This window comes from Pelobates fuscus, chromosome 2 (assembly GCF_036172605.1).
Source record: "Pelobates fuscus isolate aPelFus1 chromosome 2, aPelFus1.pri, whole genome shotgun sequence".
NCBI lineage: Eukaryota > Metazoa > Chordata > Amphibia > Anura > Pelobatidae > Pelobates > Pelobates fuscus.
In genome coordinates, this window is record NC_086318.1 from 66754662 (window position 1) to 66776571 (window position 21910).

Sequence of the window (21910 nt, forward strand, 5' to 3'; positions counted from 1 at the left end):
ATAGCATCACAAAGATCTAGGGACAGAACCCAGGGATTCCAGGTAACATAACATAATCAAAGGGACAATGAGCTGTCCCCTTAATTTTTCTCAAAGTAAAACTTTAGGCTTATGATCGAGATCTCCAGTCATTTTACAAGAGGATTTTTCACTGACTGTTTTGTATCAGCTTCATGTTAAAGGCAGATGCCATGACGCACAATGCGTCAAACCATGTCCAGATCAATACTGTGCATAACAAGTTGCAAGACAAGCAAACTCTGCATCCTATAAGGTTCTCCCTCATCTCTAAACAGAGCTGCGAGGCGTGAACGGAATTAGCCATGTGATATATGTAATGAAAATCTATATCTCATGGTCTACATGGAAATTGTCACCAATATATATGTATCCATATTTATCATAATAATCTATGAATGTGTCAAAAGCTTTCAGACCGGACTAAATTAGAAGTGCAATATTCTGAAAGCCAGCTCTCTGATATCGAACACCTTCAGGCTTCCTGTCCTAGACCCGAGCCATAATGCAGACAAAAAAGAAATACAATCCGCAAGACCAATAATGAGCCGTGACTGCTCCTTTATTTAATCCACAAAGTGGATCCAACAATGTTTCATCCTGTGACTGTCTTGGTATTTGACAAGTCCACTTTGTGAGTGAAATAAAGGGAATTTATGAAACCATTGTAAATCATGATATGACAGCTGCCCCAACGGTCCATATTTTTTGTCCCTGGCCATTTTTTTTTTACATACATAGAGACCCCAATTGTGTCACGATAACAGTACTATTGTCACTGCTAAATGTATTCACCTTTCTTTTGTGTTCATGATTTTGGAAGTGACTTATAAATCTGTAAAGTTTTATGTATTATTAGATGTCTTCTCAACAAATTTTACAAAGCTTTAAATATGGTAACAAGGCTAATGACAAGTTTTTTTTATTTGTCTTAAAGGGACACTATAGGCACCCAGGCCAATTCAACTAATTTAAGTGGTCTGGGTGCAGTGTCCCTGTCCCCTTAGTCATGCAGCTGCAAACATTGCAGGGTTAAGACTGCCTCTAGTGGATGTCTCCCAGAGTTTTACTCCGTAAAACGATGCCAGATGTCCAGCTTTTTCTAAAACCCCATAGGAAAGCATTGGCTCAATGCTTCCTATGAGGATGGCCTAATGCGCATCAGGTACTCCCACTGGCTGATGTTTGTGGAAGAGGAGCACGACCCTACGCAGAGGGACTTTGGCTCTGGAATCAGGTAAGTGAAAGAGAGGGGGGTGAGGGGAACAGAGCGCGACCCTTTAGTGTTAGTAATACAAATATGTATTGCTAACCGTGATGTTTTCCTTTAAAACAGTAACTACATAGCACTGGCCATTTTTGATTGTCAGATTAATAATGTGCCGTGTGTATGTAGATTCGTGGGATGGGGATATTTTTATTTATTTTAAATGCTCCAGAGTAGGGAGCTTAACTATGCTTCATGTCTGTTTTTTGTGGAATTTTCAATAAATTGTGTCTATATTACTGTACCTCCGAGACAATGCATTATGCTCTAAGTTCAATGAGAGCTGTATTTACAGGATTTTTCCCCAATGTCTCACGGTTTTTTGTTCTTTGTATTATCAGTGGAATTTGTTGACGAAACCTTATCCTCCTAATACGTGATTTTAATACTAGTTTGTCTTTGCTAAATCCCTGCTTGAATACTTGTAACTCTCTGTGGGATATGTTTAGGGTTTCAATAGAAACTGTATTAAAACCATTTAGTTAAAGGAACACTATATATTTATTTTAAAAGTAAGCATGTTTCTTTTATAGTTTAGATTAACTTGGCTCCCTTCTAAAAAGTGAGCTCATCAATCATAGTGATTATTTGTCTAATTAGATAATTATTACAGAGAAACATTGGGGATCAAACGTGCATGCATGCAACATGCTGTGTGTGACGCAGAACATGAAGATCTGTTGAAATCTGAGGTCTTAAAGGGGAAGTGGTGCTAATGGCTGTCTGTCGGCTCATAGAAACTTTTTTTTTTTTGAGACAAATATAAACAATGCGGTTTGTCATGAACTAGAGTTGATGTAGTGACTTCCTAAATGCAGGGGAGCAATTTCTCCCAAGTCACCAACTTGCAGGAGCTGTAGATTGCATGCACTCTTTGGGGTGTGTAAGTTGCACATGGTTAAAAAAAAAATAAAAAAAATTGTATTTGTCTCCTGGACCGAAAGTCTGTAGCACTCCACTGCGTACATATGTCAAGGGTTAATTATTAGCTCTGCATAAAAGTGATCTTTTCACTCTGTATCAAAGTGCTCTAAGCCCTTGAGAATAAGGGATCAGGCAAATCCTGTTATGTCATCATGTAACTCCGGTCACTTCATCTGTCACTGAAGGGTTAATATAACATTACAGTACTTCTCAAATAGTCCCAATACGCAGAAGGAATCCTATCATTCCTGTTCGTGGCGTAATTTTGAAATTGCATTTTAACAGAGCACATATTTCATCTTGTCAAAACAAAAAATCTCTTGAAGGCTGTGTACAATCCTCCACTTTGTCTGACCTGTTCACTGTGTCTTAAAATGTGGTAGTTGCAGAATTAAAGGGAAGTGTAACATGGGTGGATGGGATAGGACTCGTAAAAGGCAAACTTGGGGTTGGGTGGTTTGAGGGAGAATGCGAGAGGCACGTGAACTAGGAGAACTGAGGAAGAGAAACAAGACTTGGGCTGGAGTAAGGAAGAATAAAGGGGAAATACAGTTTGGTCAGTGATGGTAAAAATATCCCTTGGTGAGGAGCAGTAGAGATGCGTGGAGTAATGGGGAATGCAGAAAGATAATACATTTTTAAGCCTAGTAAATGCCTTTTCTCGTAAATGCCATGCCTACCAACATTTCATCATCTTAATTTGTATTCTTCGCAGGCAGTGAATTAACCATGATTAGCTATATCATACCCCCCAATATTTCAAATGGACAAAGCGGGACACTTTATTATTAGGAGTGTGAGTGAGGGTGTAGCCAGGGGCATTGCTGTTCTGAGAAATTTTTGGTCTTGATAATAACAATTTATACAACTAAAATGTTATTAAGAAGAAGAACAATGTATCTTATTTACACAGACTGGCTTCTAAACATTTTATTGTAATTTAAAGACCACAGTACCATGGTTAATATTCCTGTCATACACTCCAACACACTAACAATATGGAGCTCCTAGACATTCGGATAGGAAATCAGGACAGAGGGATTTGGGTACAAAATAAGGACTGTCCCTTCTAAATGGGTAGATATGGTGTATTGTAGCCTAATTATAGGAATCAAATGGCTCCATCACAGCCAACTCCTACACAACTATGGGCGAAGTCTCACAATCATGAAAGCAAATTAAAGAAATCTGTCTGGTTAGTGGACCATCACAGCAGTTCTACTTCCACAGCAGAGAGAGCTACATGTTGGTTTTCACTTATCAATTAATCTAATCTTGCTGTCAAAGGTCATTAAAAATGTTTTTTCTCAAAAATGGAATGTTGATCTCGAGGGTGGACAAATGCCGACCAGGTTTTGGATAATTGGAATGCTAATCCTACAATCCTAATCTAACCCGTGAGACAGGTGCATTTCCCCCCCTCTTCCTCTACCCCCCTTTTAGTTTCAAATGGCACCCAGTACTCTGAACCAACTTAAACCCATATTCCTGACAAATGAGCCTCCAAGAGCCATCCAAGATCAGAGCGGAATGCCAATATGGGGTGCGCAGCTCACATGGAGGAGGCATGAGGTGCCATTAACATAATCAGATTACAATGTCTGGGCTTTCTAAAGAAAGATGGATGATATGATCATTGTTAAAATTCCTGAAGCTGCTAATTGATGGCCTGCATGCTGGGGCCTATTTAGGCGTAAACGCTGATGTTTAATGCGCCCATAAAGATGTGGATCTGCTCCCTCCCCACCCCCCCAGTGGATTCATTCTGTTTGTGGGCTGACTCTGAGCTGCCTGTTTCGGATTGCTGAAGCTCCATGTTTAAACACAATCAATCTGTATAAATGCCGTCTAAGAAAATAGTTTCCTGTTGTAAATTTCACAGAAACGACCTGCCCAGACTGTGTTTCGTCTTCTATCTTGATATCTCAGTAGATTTGCTTTGAATAAGGCTGCCACACTGTTAGAAATAAATGCAAGCCATGCCAGTACTTAGACAGGTTTATTATTGGCCCTTAGATGCATTTCTATAAACTATTGCCAAATTATTATTGCCTGGCATTATTAAACGGGCACACAATAAGACCTGTACAATAAATCGCTTTTAGATGCATTTTATTTTTTACAAATTTAGTTTTATAAAACAAGTTACTAGTTTTTCTTAATATACTCTCATTCTATGTCCTTTCCTACCAGTATGCAACATTCCCTTTTTAACGGGCATAATACAGCTGTACGTAATATCATCCGCAATAATTGTAATATACATAAAGTGCTTGACACATCGGCAAGTGGGGTGATTTGATTCACTAAAAAACCCTGAATGAATGGATATCTGCATAGGTTGTTATAAGCAGGAATTTAGATTTTTATAGCATATAACATTCCAATAGAATGCAGTGGGAGTACCAGGATAGACTGCAAACGTTTGGCCAATTCCTGTTCCCACTGTGAGAAGCATCAAATTCAGAATCTTTAAAAGAGAAGTACTTTTATTTAATTTAAAATTATTATTCCTCTATTTGCTGATCATCCTCAATGCATTATCTATATATTGCATTAGAAACTGGTAATCTTCAATCGGACACCAGGAATGAGCTATGGAATAAAATGGAACTTTTAAAAAGAATTAATCCTACAGATTAATTTAATCCCTCACATATGGAGAGAGCATCTAATGTTTGAATGTAGTTACTTTTTCTTGATACACTGCCAGGGTTACAACACAAACATTTATTAGAAAGATGCCAAGGATGCAAAGATCTCATCCATGTGATGAAACCCAGATCCGACGGTGGTGAAAGTCAACAGTTGGATGGTGACCAACTGTTGTAGTACTGGCTCAGTCAACGAAGGTGGCTGGTAGTGGGAACCAACAGTGTGGTCTATCAATGATAGATGGGTTCTTGATTGAACCCTGCAGGCACTTGATATAATAGGCAATGCAAGCACAGGTATCATACTCAAGTGTTGCTCTTTAGGAATGGGCAGAGTTAATCTTTCTCCTAAAACCTCTACATCGCATCACTAGAATAATGGAAAACCTTTATTTCACGTGGCTACTTCATAAAAAATATTTACTGCTCAATTAAAAAGAACCATTCAGATACTAGTTTTATCGTTTTGAAACACTGTAATTTTATACAGTGATTTTTTTTTTTTTTTTAAGAGTCAAATAAAACCCATCTTTTCCATTGCCGTCATCTATTTTCAAATCCTTCCTTGCCAAGAATTCCACGCTCTGCCCATTTATCTCTCTGCATGCTCGTACATTTCTCTGTGTTTTATCACATTGCTCTGCATATTGTTCCTGTGCAAAATAATGATTTTTAAATCAGCGGTGCTCTCCAAGTAGATGTTTTGTTTTTTAGCTGAGGAGGCCAACTTTGGTTTGTTCTATAAACCTTTTGCTTGCGTTCTGTTTTTCCAGCCACAGTGGTCCTAAAACTGTAGAGATTTTATCATGTTGGTGTCTGTGACCCCATAGTGAAGTGATTTATTTATAAAGAGCTCAAAGTCGCAAAGACCATGCTACATATGTTTAACAGGAACATGGCTTGTCAAAGATCACAGAAAGTTTAGCACAGGATTCCACAGTAAGGTTGTTAGCCAAGTATGACTAACCGCTAACAAGCAGAATGATATGAACTAGATTTGTCACAATGCTTCCAACAGTTAGCCATTAAAACTTTAGAATCTGTTGCTATTAGAAATATAAATAGTTTATTTTGCCATGTTCATTCTACCACAATTTCCCTTTTCTGTTTAAGTGCACCCATACATGTTACAGATCATTTGTAAAGGGAAACATGACTCTCCATATGAGTTAATAACACATTATAAATCGACTATTAAAAAAATGGGGTGGGGGAATTCTTATCCATTTTTAATTGGAATAATTTCTACACAAGTGCAACTAAACAAACTAACTCAAAATTAGTCCTGTTTATTAAACTATTCAAGACGTCTAGGATTTCAGTAAATGTTTATAAGCTATAAAGTGAAATGTTTCAAGGAGTGAATTATGTTTTTTTTAAAAGCTAAAACTGCAACATGTGCCATGCTGAGTTTACAACTAGCAGAGTATTCACAGAATCCAAAACTGTTACACAAAAGTATACATCTGTAGAAAGTATGTCCCCTAGGGTATTTAACCAAGAACATTTTGACACTTTTAATTTATCACGAACCTCAATGAAAATATTAAATTTGTTTGTGATTTTTCTTTCTTTTTTTTTTTTTTACAATTTTTTTGTTGTTGGTGAAATTCACAGACCAAGTGTGTGCCGCTACTGTAACCCCACATCCCCCCATATATTTGTATTCTGATACTGTTCGCAAGATTAGAATACCCAACATATACCTTTTCTCCTAATCCCCTACTGTCCAGTACTGACATCAGCAGAGGGATTTCCCAGCTCACCCAGTATAAAGTCCTTTGTGATCACTCTTTACTATGTGATTACAGCATGAGAGGAAGATTTCCCATTCTTGCTACAGCCCCTGAAACTGTGATTGGTGCCGGGCAGCTACAAAATGTCATCACCAATCACTGGGCAGAGGGGTATGCAGGGAGAACTAACCAGGCCTCCTTCATCGTGGGCGCAGATTCAGAATGAATACGGCTGAACACGATCACTCAGCTGTGGTATTTAAATAGATTTAAAAGTCTAGGTGTAGCGCTCACTCTGAGTGCTGCATGTAGCTCCTGTGTCAGCCTAGGGCCCCTAAAGATGGCCCAAGCTGACAGAGGGGGCCCTCGGGTATTCAGGACTTTTTCACCCCCTCTATATGTCTGTTTCTATGATAAAATCAGGTACGCTAAACCACCTTTAAATCCTCTAGTTTGAGCAGTACACAGAGTTAAACATGTGCCATGCTGTTTGTCCATTTATTGTGTGTTCTATACTTCTATCCCACTTATCTTTCACCTGCAGTCATTTTGCCAACTGGCACAAGATCTACTTGTTTTTCTGAAACTCTTCTTTCTCCTGAAATAAGCTAATCTCAAAACTATGTTTGACATCTGGCTGCAGCTTAGTCCCTGGGATCTTTATATAAAAAAAAAGTGTTATTCTAGTCTTTAATGTTTTTTTGGTTTTTTTTTTTAAATAATAAACATTTATCTTGTTCATACTTTTTCTGCAGGTAATACTCTACAGCCTATTAAACACCATTCACTCCACCCCATTACACAATAAAATAATCTAGATTTTGTTCTTGCCTGTAATATACCCCAACATGGTTGGTTTAATCTTAGGACCACCGGATGTTGATTGTTTGAGATATATGTCCCATGATGCGCAGTCAGCCCTATGGAAAAACTCATTGTCAGAACCATGGTCCATAGTCACTACAACATAAAAAATAGTATTATTATTATTATTATTGCTGGCATTTATAAAGTGCCAACGTATTCCGCAGCGCTGAACAACTGGGAGAAAAAGTCAGTACAATATACACAGATCAATAATAAAGGTAAGAAGGCCCTGTCTGTGAGCTGAGATCTAGCGATTAAACCTCTTACAATCTAAATAGAGAATGTTAATGGTAAAAAAAACTGATTTGCAGATGGATTCCTGTAAATTAATTTTTACAGAGGCACACCCCTCTGTTTATTTCTGGTCAGATTAAACCAGCCTAAACCTGCACAAATGGCAGGTAGTGGACTTGTACACCTTAGTGGGCCATCTGTTCTCTGACTGAAGGGGGTCTGCAGTGGCAAACAGTATAATTGGCACCTACTGTGAAGAGCTCCAAAAACTGTCGGGAAAAAGTAAATTTTTAGAAATTCATCTCAATTTGGTCCCAAAGTGCATTATATAATATAATAATTGAACTTATTATTTAAGAAACATATTTTCATTACCTGAATGGTATTCAAAGGTGTCTCAACAAAAATCCATCTAATTTCAAAAGGTTTGCAATAAGTATTGAAGAATGAAATCTAATCAAATAAGAACAAATACATATATACTGGTGTATATATCATACCTAATGGATGGCTTTTTAATTTATTTTTTAATGACAGGAGTTCTAAATGTCCGTATGTAGCACATAATTCATGAAATCTAACTAGAGTGTTGGCAATATCCAATCCTTTTCCAGTGCTGTGTTACAGCCAACCACAAATCCACACTCAACCGGTCACTTAAGTAGGCTGTGACAATGTTTAATTCCCATTAAGTAGGCCACACTTAATTTTCAGAAACCTGACTGAGAGCTTCGTCATATCTGTTAAACTGTTGGGATGGTCATCCTGGACTTGTCCTGACTTTTGGCATTTGCAAAAAAGTGTCATTTAAAATTCCAATACATTTTTCCAATTTATTTAGTAATAACTTGGGACATTGATCCACTATTGAGACCGTTGCAGTAAGCAATAATCCTTGTATTCTATACCTTTTTAAATACTGCTTTTATTAAACCTGTGGTGTAATGATAGATGTCATTTGATCTACTTTCCTGATAATCTAGTGGGGTAGAGAAGAAAATCTGTGCCCCGGGCAACACAGATCCTTTTTTTTTTTTTTTCTCCGTTCATCTACGACGTCTTTTATAGGATTTTGCGTTTTAAGATCTGAAACCTCTTTAAATTATTGATTTCACTTTTCTCTTCAAGCGACTAAGGACCACAGCATGGTTGAAGTCACATTCAATAACAATTTATTAACTGATGTTTTTACCCGGAACAGTAATGATAAAAAAAAAAATCTGCTTTATTGAACCGGCAAACAACAAAGGTGCAGCTGTAGAGGGAAGTGGACACTCCTCAGCTGAAATGATTGTAATTAATTGGTAAAGTGCCCAAATTCTGTGTGATTTCTCTGCCAGATAAATATGATTTGAAGCCCATCTGGGAATCTGTGTGCCAAGTTCAGGGTGCTCTGGAATTCAGTGTCGGAATTTCGACCTTGAATCTCAAACAAGTCACCTTGCAGCTGTTCTTTGGCACGTGAACACTGTTTTGTTGGCTTTTATACTGTTGAAGTTAACAGGTGTTCGCTATGACCAAATCTAGAAGGCTTTGCACTTCTGAGAAAAAATATTTACTTATTTACTGTCCATAGTACTATGACAAATGGGCAAATTCCTTCGTAGAGGCGATCCGTCAAATTTGACATTAAGGAATTTTTTTGCCGTCCCAAATGTTTTTGTATATATGTCTGTTTATATTTGTCTTAATTAAAAGAAACTGTAATATCTGCACATATTTGGGAGATAGCACTGATATGGCAGGAATGACAGAAAAGGCAGCAAGGACTTTTTTTACCTGATGAAAATATTCTACTTGTGATATACAGTTGTCTCCTGGAGCTGTGGTTCTTTTTTTACGTGTAACGACACAGTTCCTAGTGTCTCGTACTGTAGTAGAATGGCTGTTAAAATAGCCCTGTCCTGATTATGTTTTTTAGAGTGGAGTTGAGGAGACCCAAGCAGCACAAGGTCTTCTTAGGTCCTCTTCCAGCATATCATTAGAGCGAGATTGGCTGAATTAATGACCAGTACATGAATGTCCAGTTGCTGCACTAAAATTAAAGGAGCCCTACACCTAACCACCCAAAATGAATTAAATTATAACTACTACCCTTGCACTCCCTCTTGACTTTGTCAGTGCTCAAGGAAGATGTCAAGTCATTTAACATGCTACTGGCACTGGCAGGATACCGAATGTCAATGAAAGGGCAGTGCTGAAGCTTTCTCTGCTACTGGATGCTCAAAAATAGTCCCATTCCCTTGAATCAAGCCAGGGAAGATCTTTTGATCATCACTGCCTGTCAGGGAGACACTCAAGGCACTAGGTTCCATTTCTGTGTCACCGTTGTGACCTCGCACCATGGATTTGTCAAGTTCTGATTTAAAACTAGCACATTTATACCCACATTTACTGAAAGGTAACATTAACACATTAAAACCAAGATAGCCTTCCATTGCATTTGCATCTCAGCTTGAGATGCATATACCTCATGTTGTAATTATGATTTAGTAGAAATTAATGCAGAAATTCAACATACGCATTTTCTCACATGGACTTAAACATTTTTTTTTTTAATTAAGATTTAAAGTTATAATGAGCTATATTGAGACATGATAATGTGATACATTTGCTAATTTGAGCAAGTATAGATAAGCGAGGATTATGGTCAGGGCATGGTGAACCGTATGGAAAGGAAAAATGACCAGGGTATTTTCCAGATACATCTTCATTTCAGTAAAGTGATGATATTGTTAAAAAATGTTTAGATGTTCACCAAGCAATAAACAGGTACGAATGTAGACACAGGGATATGATCTAAAATAAACAACCAACCAACCAACCAAAAAAACAACAACAACAACAACTTAAGGTAGTGTGGAAGCCGCACTGGAGAATAACTATAGAACCAGCAGATAAACCTAGAAACATAGTCACGAGAATCTCACAACTAGTTGGATCTCAAGAAGAATATCAACAAGAATTTTTTCCTAGTTTGTTGCAAAATTGGTTTCAGACTGGGTTTTTTTTTTTTGCCTTCTTTTGGATCAACAGCAAAAACAGATGTAAGGAAGGCTGAACTTGATGGATGCAAGTCTCTTTTCATCTATGTTACTATGTAACTAAATCTTGCCTGCACTTAAAACAGCAGCATCTATGTATCTATACAGCCTCATCTGGTCTGCCCAGTAAGTGTGTTTTTTTCTTTCAGAGTTATAATTAATAAGTATAAGTGAAGCTCATGTACCAGGACGAGCTGTGTCTACTGGATGTGCATAGAGTTGGTTTATTCTAAATAAGCAGAAAGTTGTGTTGTCAGTCTGATTGTCCAGGTTAAGAGGTGGCGATTATGCAGATGTACCAAGTAGCATGACCGATATTTGAAGGGGAACGTGTTAAATATGTGGCTGACATAGGGTACTGGCCTAGAAAAAAACATTTACTAGTAGCACACGATTACAAAATACTTGAGAAACATTTGGCTAAAGTTGTAAAACAATAAGCCTAACTCTGTATAACTGTGCTACAGTTCACTACTGTCCTGGAGGAAAAACAAGAGTGTTGTAGATTTTCAGATTGCCTGTGAGGTCAAGAATGTCTCGGATTCCTTTTCATGCAATCTGTATTGAAGTCGATTTTTAGTTTTGAAGTAACTAAACATTTTTCAATTGTAAATAGCAGTTTGCTTCATGTAATGAAAGTTTGCACACAGCTTTCAGGAATAGCCATGAGCCTTTCTATACTTTGAAATAAATACTATCATTTTTGTAACTGTGGACATTTTTGATCTACCGTACCATGCATGACAACTATATGAGACCCAACAAAACTACCCTGGTTTGGGACTATAGTTTCACCATTCTAGATTTTGGTTTTTTGGATGTCCTTATTTTTTTCATTTAAAGGATTACTCCAAGCATCATAACAGTACTGGCTAGGATTCCTGCTGATTGGGCAAATCTGTTTAGCAACAGTCTGCCCTCATACCTGGGTGCCCGTCTGGCTCTGAGGCTCCTAGCTCCTTTGCTGACATGCTTCCAGCTTCTGAGAAAGGCAGTCTTTTTGCCATTCGTTAGCTGAGAGCGTCAGCTGACCACTGTCAACCAATGAATGACATACTGTGAATACAAAAAAAGTAAATGCACAAAATTGACATTAGCCGGCCCAGGTCTTTTGTTCCAGGCCGGCTAATGACGCCCCCATGACTCTGCCAGAGGTAGAGTTATAGTTCTGGCTGCTAAGGGTTCAAAGTGAACTCCATGTTCCATAACCACTTTACATCATTGAAGTTGGCATGGTACATGCAATTACCCTTTAGAAATACTAGCTTGCATGCGCTTATATATATATGTTATAATCTCTCATTCCGATATAGAATGGCTGCTCACTGTTCTTTAAAAAATGCAAATATTTATTTGATAGTTTTTTTTTTTTTTTAAATGACCGTTTCAGTCCCGTTAGGGACTTTCTTCAGGGTCAATAACAGGACCCTGAAGAAAGTCCCAAACGGGGACTGAAACATTGGTCATTTTTGTTTTTTTAAACTTTATCAAATAAATATTAGCATTTTTGAAAGACCGGTGAGCAGCCATTCTATATCGGATGTTGTGTTATTGGAGCTCAGGCTTATGCGCCTGGCAGTGAAGGAGTTAAAGCGAGAGTGCAGGGGATTTTTGTGTGTGTGTGTGTGTATGTATGTATGTATGTATGTATGTATGTATGTATATATATATATATATATATATATATATATATATATATATATATATATATATATATAATAATTTTTTATTTTTTTTTATTCCTTTTTTTTGTGCTTTGTTAGGCATATTGGCATAAAATATTAGCAGAAGAATACAATATTTTGTTCCACAAATATTTTAACAGCCAATGTGTGTCGAAAACAGTAATTTTATCAGCAAAATGTTAAATATCAATAGCAGGTGTGCTGACAAACCCGGGGTTGGTGTGTTGGTAGCAAGCTTGGTGGTTGTTGTGTTTACCCCTGGGATACTCCAAGTGTATGAGTGTGAGAATGCTAGTTAGTTCCATTTTTGTTGTTACACTGTGCGTGTGAGCATAATTATGTGTGCGTCAGGTTAGATCAGGTGGATGCTTTTGGAAGCCTATATGTGCACCGTCATGGAGTACTTGGTGCGTTCAAGCGCAGTGGAATGCCAGGTGTGTGTGCTACTCTTATGTGCGCAGTACATGTTGTGGCTCCCAACTAAAACCCCCTAACCCTTGGGGTGGTGGGGGGGGGGGGGGTGGAGGGTGCTAGGTTGTGATAGCCTCCTTCCCAGTGTTGGTTGTGGGGGTGTCTGTTTGCCCCTGTTGTGTGAGTAGGTCCCCGGCAAAGTCTGCGCAGTGCTTGCGCTAGAGAACATATTTAACATATATAAAAATATTTATAAAGGAGAGATTCAATATAAAAAATAAATATATATATATATATATATAACGAAAACATAACGACATATGCGGCCCTATTGGTTGCAGTGTTTATGTTGGTAATGGCTTATGTGAGCCTTTGAGTAAGTTCAGGTGTTTATGGTCTGCTGGTCCCCGTTCTCTGGGTGTCTTGTTGATGTTGCATGTGTTCGTTGGGGTTGTATTCCCAATGCGTGCAGGAACGCTGGTGCTCTAGCCGGTGACGTGAGGGTGTGTGTAGTCCCTTGATGGTGAACCTGTGTTCCCCCACCTGTATGCAATTGCGGCTTTGCGGAGTGTTGTAGTGATTGGTCCAAATGTTTTGCGCCTTAGTAGCGTGGCTCTTGTAATGTCCTGAAAGAACAGTAGCTGGGCACCTTCGAAGTCCAGTGGCGTTTTTCCTTTTAGTGCAGTCATTATTTGTATTTTATCGTGGACTGTTATGCAGCGCAGAATGACATCTCTAGGTGTGTTGGGTGAGATTCGAACTGCGCTCGTCACTCGGTAAATGCCATCCAGGACTATTTTCCTTGCGGTGGCCTGTGGCAGTATGGTAGAGAGCAGGCGTTGTGTGTAACGTGGTAGCTCCTCTGTTAGGACTGTGGCGGGGACCCCCCGGATCTTAATGTGTGTCCGGCGCTGTCTGTCCTCCAGTGACATTATCTGGGCAGCTAAAACATGCTGTTCTGTCTGGAGTTGTTGGATTGAGGTTTGAAGGGTGTCTACCGTGTCTTGGACACTGTTAATATCGTCCTCTGTGACTCTGACCCTTTCTGCAACATGTTGGACGTCAGCTCTTACTAGTGCAACGTCTGCTGCCAGCAGTTTCTGTATGTTGTGAAGTAGAGCCTTTAGGTCCCCTTTAGTGGTGGGGGCTGAGTCGTCCTGGGGTTCAGGTTGTCGTGCTTGTTCCGTCGGTGGGGCCGTTGTGATTATTGGCTCGCCTCCCGCCGTTTCTGGGATCGGGCTAGTGCTGGGCGGGTGTGTGGTGTTTGCCGAGTCTGCTTGCCCGGGTCGGAGCAGCATTTCCCCTATGTCTCTGACCTGCAAGCTGGTGCCGACTGTTTGCTTTTGTGAGCGACGGCCCATGGCGAGTGTATCAGAGCCTTGGTTATAGAGGGAGTGCTCCGAGTAGCTTCCGCTGAGGTAGGCCTCAAGGTTGAGGTGCGGCGTTGCACGGTAGGCCGCAGGTTTTCGCCATTGCCTGGGTTGTTTGGGAGTCTGGAAAAACGGCATCGGTCGGTGCAGTATGCTGTGCTATGTTACGTGAGTCGGTTTTCAGGGCTGGATGGGGCTTGGAGAGGGGGATTAATGGCAGATTGTTTCGTACTTGAGGGAGCTGGCTGAGATTGCGTCCGTTCAGGATGGCTGCCAGGCTCCGCCCCCCCATAAAATAACTTTTTTAAATTATTTTTTTACAAAAAAATTTCATGATGTTCTCAAGCGGTATAACAAAAAGAGGATTGGCATCACCAAAAGCCCTCTCTCTCAGATCGGACAGCATCGTGATTAAATTACGCTCCTTTACCTGTCCAAAATACTTGTCCTGGGAGACAGGATTCAACGGTGCCACAGTTAGCCCTTTTAGTGCTGCTGATTCAACATAGGCTCTCTTTCTGAGAGAAAGTGTGGTTTATTAGGCTCACTGCATGTTATTTGTTTAAATTTTGTCCCTAGTTACTAAAGTCAAGGGAGACTTGTCAAACCCTGCCCTAAACTAATATGGATAGTGATCTAACACGAAGACTCCCTCTCAAACTGTAACGATGCTGTGTTCTGAACGCAGCACCGTTACAATGTTGTTCTAACTAATCTTGACAACTGCCAGGTTGTGCATATGTCATTCCAGAGAGAACATTGCTGAATGAAATGGCGTGCGCGCCCGCACCTGATTCCTTTCCATACGGTTCACCATTCCCTGACTTGATCATAATCCCCGCTTATCTATATTTGCTCAAATTAGCAAATTTATTGCATTATCATGTCTCAATAAAGCTCATTATTCCTTTAAATCTTGATAAAACATTTTTTTTAAAAGTCAGTGTGATAAAATGCTTATGATGAATGTCTGCATTAATTTCTACTAAATCATAAATTTCCTAGTGTCCTCGAATGACAGTTTCTAACATTTATGTACGTGTGCAGCAGTGCGGATCTGCGTCTCCCCTGCTGCTAATGGGGAAAGCAGGCTGTTTATTCCCTAATAATGTCCCAGTCCTAATCCCCTCCTCTTAAATTTCCTCTGCTGGAAACTGATAAATGTACAATCCCCGCCACTTGTACCCTCCTTCTCTCCAGTCACGCTTCAGGCAGAGTGGATACACAATAAGGCACTCAGAATGCTGAATAACTGCATTAGTTATGCAACACTTGGGTAAAATGCACCTCCTCATCTTCTCATCTTCAAAGACGGTAAAGCGGCACAGCTCATTTAGCTACAGTTATTCACCCGCACTATAAATGGCAGTTCTCATTTCCTACCAGTAAAACGGCAGTAAATACTCGCCCTTTTGGAGTTACAAAGGGGTTAACGCAAAGCGATCTGGGACTTTCCACAGAAAATGATACTGATGCGTTTTCCCGTTTCTGGCATATTATGACTCCTTGTTTGTATCTAGTACATAATTCTTGGTCTACTAAAATGATATGTGACTGGGGGAAAAAAATAGCCAAATATCCTGCAAATTCTGTGTATATCGGACACATTCAAAGCGCTCAGTGTGTCAGTTTGACGGAGACTGATGGGAATGTTTAACCTCACACGTCTGTGGCTTCATGAGCTACAAACACATTAATGGGACTGAAGCAGTTCTGCAATTAATTAGGTGGATTGAAGACAGACATTCTGAATTATGGCTAAGATGGCTTATTTAGTGTTGATAGCCACTATTTTTCCATTTTGGCTATTTTTGAGTACATTTTAACATTCTAGTTTTCATTTCAGCACAATTTGCTGTTAAGTGAATAATTCCCTACTGAGCGCAGGCATTCAGAGCAAAGCAAAAGTATTTATTACAATTGTATAAATAGACACACATTAAATGAAATCTCCCCAAATCTCTCAATGAATCAGGGATGTGGGAGTTTGTCTGAAAATGTCATCCAGTAAAAATGGTGATACTTGGGGGATAGGGAAAAGGGGGGGTTGCTAGCAAATGGGATTGTCGGTGTAGTCTCACTGTGCTTTAAAAAAATTATCTAAGGTATCCCTGAGAAGCTAGGACCCTAGGGAAACCCTGTATGTCAGGCAATGTCTTCTGGTTCTTTGACATGCAGAAGGCACGTTGTGTTATACTCAAATCAAACGTATCAAAAATGAGCAAGACAGAAGCTTTTTGGGTCCCAAAGAGAGTCTGACCTTGTTAAGCAGGGATATGCAACCTTCTAGTAGCACTCTGCCAATATAAGACTTTGAAGTCTCTTGGCGTGCTGGTCCTATTCTCTTTAACATCTGAGTTTGGCTTGTGTTATGTATGGGTGAGACGTTTCTGGCAGTGTGTGTGTGTGTGTGTGTGTGGGTGGTGGTGGTGGTGCTGATGGAGTGTGTATGTGTAGGGCTGGTTAGGGTCTTTCAGTGGTATGTATGAATTTCCATGTGGACTCTTCGTATTATCTGCATTCTGGGGAGGATTCTCCTCTAGCTGTGTTTGTATCTGACTGTGTGTGTAACCACCTTGTGGCCAGGTAAAAGTCAAAGGCAAGGTCTCTGGTGGCTGCTACACAAGCGCTGAAAGGCAATGATCTGTTGCAATCACCGCTGAACTTCAATTGGTACTAGCAGACATCTGAAGAAGCCCCTCTGGGACACCTTTTAAGCCAGCTCCAGGGTAGTTCCTCAGATCTCTCCAGCCTGTTTGGGTCTGCAAGCCATGTGTGCCATACTTTGCTGACCCTGTCCTAAAGTGATAACTGAAGATTTGTAATTTATTGGGAAAAATAAATAAATAAAAAGTAGTATCTTTACAAAATGAAGTTGAATACCTTTTTAAAAATATTTTTTGATCTATAGTGTCAGTTTATTGATATCATTGTAAAATAGCCCTGAACATGTGGCTGGTTCCTTTTATTTTGCCCAGGCCTAATATGTATTAATAATGTGCGTGTTTACTTATCCTGCTTCTTTATGTAAATCTGTCCATTCTACCGTACCATAAATACAAATTGTACCCAAAATATAGATAGGGCCAGTGCAAATACAGGGATGGTTGTAATGTTGTGTCTCCCTGGAAACGTTTCTGAGAAATGTTTTTTGATGCTATTTAGAAGAAAAATTTTATTAGCCATTCCTGGGTTAGATATACAGAACAGCATCATGTTTAAGTCATTTTCTAGATTTAACTTCTGGAAATTTCCCATCTTGGCTGGAGGTATATTTGTTTTGGCATGGTTTTGGTAGGCTGTTTTTATTTTTATTAATTTTGATCTACACACCCACATACACAGGCACTCAAAAGATTCAGTTGTACAGAGCCGCTGACTAACGCAGACACACTCCACATAAGCAACCGGGCCAAACACATCCTCCCGCTCTTACAATGCTGCTTATTTATTGAGAATTCTGTTTATGTGCTTTTTTTTTGTGTGTGTGTTTGTGTGTGTGAAAACAGTCTTTGAGATAAACACAGAAATGCACAGAAGTCACTCAGATTGTATTTGCTTTGTTTTTGAATAAAAACATACCATACATGGAGAAACATTTGAGGCAATTCTGGAATTTGCGAGAACAGTGGTTGATATGATATACTGTGCATTTTTTCATATTGTTTCTTTCAGGTTACTATCATCTGTTTGTTTTGTTAAAGCATCAAAAACAGATGTTGCAGTAGAAATACTTGTATTCACCTAACACTTTTTTTACGATGTCCAATTTCAAATTTGAATAGCGATGCACTGATGTTACCACATTACAAAGACATCCCTAACATTCTAGTGATTCCGGTTTGTATTTTAATATAACCCTGGCATGTGAAAGTCACCTGAAAAAGAAATAAGCCCCCGTGGCAATAAAATATTAAGTCTAGGCTCCTTTCCACACATTCTTTTATATTGTTAAGCCCATTTATGTATATGTCAGAACAAAGCCTTTATTATTATCTCCAGTCAATCAGGTTTGTCTGGCAATAATAAAAATGAAATACTTTTATGGGACAAAATTATTTGTAGACAAATAACTGGAAAACTATAGTAGAGTAACTTAAACCTTTGTTTAATGTTGTTCATTCACTTAGTTTGCAGTATGTTTAGTACACATAGTTTTTGTTTATAATTGGTTCAAAAATTAACTTATGTTCTCTTTTCTGTTTAGAAAATTTTACTACATTACATTGCTGAGAGATCCTGTCTCCCGATACCTGAGTGAGTGGAGACATGTTCAGAGAGGTGCAACTTGGAAGACATCTCTTCACATGTGTGATGGAAGGACACCAACGCCTGAGGAGCTGCCATCTTGTTACGAAGGCACAGACTGGTCTGGGTGCACCTTGCAGGAGTTTATGGAGTGTCCTTATAATTTGGCCAACAATCGTCAAGTCAGGATGTTGGCGGACCTCAGCCTTGTGGGATGCTACAATATGTCCTTTATTCAAGAAAAAAAGCGTGCTCAGGTCCTTCTGGAAAGCGCTAAAAAGAACTTGAAAGATATGGCCTTTTTTGGCCTTACAGAATTTCAGAGAAAGACTCAGTATCTATTTGAAAGGACTTTCCATCTCAAATTTATCAGGCCCTTCATGCAATATAATAACACTAGGGCTGGTGGCGTTGACTTGGACAATGGCACTATCCAAAGGATTGAGGAGTTAAATGATTTGGACATGCAACTGTACGACTATGCAAAGGATCTCTTCCAACAGCGCTACCAGTTTAAAAGGCAAGTAGAGAGGATGGAGCAACGGAAGAAAAACCGAGAGGAGAGACTTCTCCATCGAGCTAATGAGGCTTTTGCTAAGGAAGATACAGAGGACCAAGTACGCTGGCCTACGGAAGACTATATGAGCCATATCATAGAGAAGTGGTAGTTCAAAATGGACTTTTATACTACTGGGGAAACTGGGTTCACCTTTGTTATTCTGTATTGTATAAAATCATTGATGTTCTGAATGAGAACAGTTTTTATTTAAAGTTTTTAGCAGAGCTCAAATGCTTCATTCTCATATAGAAATGAAATAGCCTGTATAATGTAGGAGGGAAAGGGAATACATACAGTTAAGACAGTCAACGTAACCTGCAGCACTATTAATGGTCTGGTTTTCTTGCTTCTAGAGATGAAAGGGGATACACAGTAATGACAGTGATTTGTTTAATAGTTTTAAACTGTTATAGGGGAAAACTAGATACTTTTTTATTTTTTTAAGAAATAAATCTCAATAGTCTTTAAAAAAAAAAAAAAAAATGAAGACCTTGTAAGGATAAAGTTGACTGGATAATAACCTTTGCATTATTAGAATTATCTTGTGTTGAGAGCGCAAAACTGGGCCAACGTTGTTCAGGTCATGGGCTATTCAAGCCATGGAGCATAGCTCCTTATGACAGACAAGCCATGACTCCAATGATCTAAGCAGGGCTCAAAAATTCCACTGGTCCTCCAGCAGTTGGTGAGCAGAAATTATCCCTGGTAAGTGTGCCGTGGATCCCTCCCTGACTTACAGTGGAAAGTAATTGTCAGACCTGTTTACTAAATTTAGGACTAAAATTTTGAGCCACATATAGGATTTACCAAACCCTTTGTCCTGAAAGGATTAGTGCAATTAACAATAGTTGATGACCATCTACTAGAGGTCCTGTTCAAAGTCTTGAAGTCAAGAAGGTTTTGGGAAAGTCAGAGCTGGACAGCAATCATTTACTTTGACGAGAACAGTATGAATTAAGCAAGGGCAACTAAAACAATGCCCTGAAATGTCACTTGACATAATAAGGCATAATTAAAAAAAAAAAAAAATCTAATTAAAATAAGCAGCTTTTCGGTGATTTAGTAGGGACTATCACAAGGAAGTCTTCTTCATAATAAGCCAAAAAGAAAAATGAATACCCACGTGTCCAAATGGTTAACCAATTGGTTTATACAGTAATCTGCCAATATAACTAGTAACTTTTTAAAAAAAAAAATTACAAATACTGGGCTATCCTTATCATTGGATTAATATACTGCCATTGCTCTCCAGTAATACTTAACCTTCCTCTTGTAATATTTTATATACCGGTAAATGTCTTCCCTACAGACTAAAACACATTTCCGAATCTATGTTCTGATAAGGTTACGTAAATGAACTATCTCGTAACCAGTTGTGTAAATAACACGATCATTGAATAGTACTTCCAATTGGCAAATGGGAAATATGCCTTCCTATTTGTTTTACATTTTTAAATTTATATTTACTTCACTGCTGCTACTACTGCTTATGGATCCAAACCTTTTTTAAGATGTATTAATCAAGGCAAAATGTCAAGTTTTTAACAGAAACAAGATTGTGATACAAAAACAACGCACAAAATTGTATCCTTGATAATCTGTTAAACATATCACTGTGGCTAGTATAAGCGTGGCTGAGTTGACCCTGTAGAGCGAACTTTGAAGCAGTTTAGAAATTGCATTCACTCCCAAGACTAGCTCTGCTTAAGGGTGGAGTCCCACCTAGTGGCATAGAATGGAGACAATGCAATGAAAGCACTTACCTTCTCTGGGATCTGTATTTGTGTGTTTGCATTTTACTGTACGCTACTCAAAACCCAAATCTGATGAACTTTTATTCAGCAAGACACCAAACCAGTGAGCCCTACTGACACATAAAGGCCTATTTAATGAAAGGCAAGCTATTTAATTTGTGATTTTAATTTTTTTCACTGTACTCAACAAGCAATGTGAGAAGTTTGCTCATTATAATAAATCAAACCGATGTAATTTATTTAAATGAGCATGTCTAAATATTTAAATATATTGTATTGACCTCCATTTCCAGCAAACTTCATCTCTCCAAATGCTTATTCGATGTCTGTCCTGGAAGTATGTCAAGATGTTAGCATATTTCTTGCTATGCTTCAACATTTCTCCTACACCTGCTTCTTTCCCACTTTTGCCACCTAAGGTGGCCTAACTCAACCCACACACTCAGTTCCTTCTCCTTTACTGCTATACCATCTTTCTGGACTTCTTTCCATTGGGAAAAATGTCCCTTCTCTCCTCTACCTGCTCGCAATGTTAGTCTCGCATATCCCTTGCCCGTACCTTTTCGGTCCCTCCCCCCACTGATGTCTTGCCCTCTCCACATCTCTGGAACCTGTCTCTTCTGTTAAATTCAATACAGTTTAAGCCATGTAAATCACTGTGAAACACACTTGTCATGTTGCTTTAATAAACTAAAGATTTATGCATAAACGTGGTGTGTATTCTTTCTTCTCAACACATAGGACGGGGTAGGCAACCTTCGGCACTCTAGATGTTGTGGACTACAGCTCACATAATGCTCATACCACAATAATGCTGGCAAAGTATCATCTGTATAGTACTGTAGTTACTTTCCCTTGACAATGGTGTACCTCCAACATTAGGAGGTATGAGATCAGGTCTGAGGTTGGACAGCACCACTTGTGTCACTAGCAATGCCCAATAGAGTAAGTTCCACCCAAAATAGGAGCAGGTGTTTGCTTATCAGCAGAAAAGACAACATCTCTTTTTAGTGCAGCTGGGCCACCAGTCCCTGTGTAGGATATCCATCTGTGTAAGGCAGCCATTGTTCTATCCCCCATTGTTGAGAAAATTGGGGCAGATTGTGTCTGTAACTGTTTTTTTTTGTTGTTGAGTGTAG

General features: G+C 39.0%; 1 protein-coding gene across 1 annotated transcript in view; it reads left to right on the forward strand.

Annotated features, from left to right (window-relative positions):
- HS6ST1 (heparan sulfate 6-O-sulfotransferase 1) overlaps positions 1-21480 on the forward strand; it is a 118633-nt gene extending 97153 nt beyond the window's left edge. The window contains exon 2 of the mRNA XM_063442225.1: positions 18418-21480. Within this exon, the coding sequence (XP_063298295.1) occupies positions 18418-19126 (709 nt within the window). The 3' untranslated portion in view covers positions 19127-21480. The remainder of the gene's footprint in view (positions 1-18417) is intronic.
- The last annotated feature ends 430 nt before the right edge of the window (positions 21481-21910 follow it).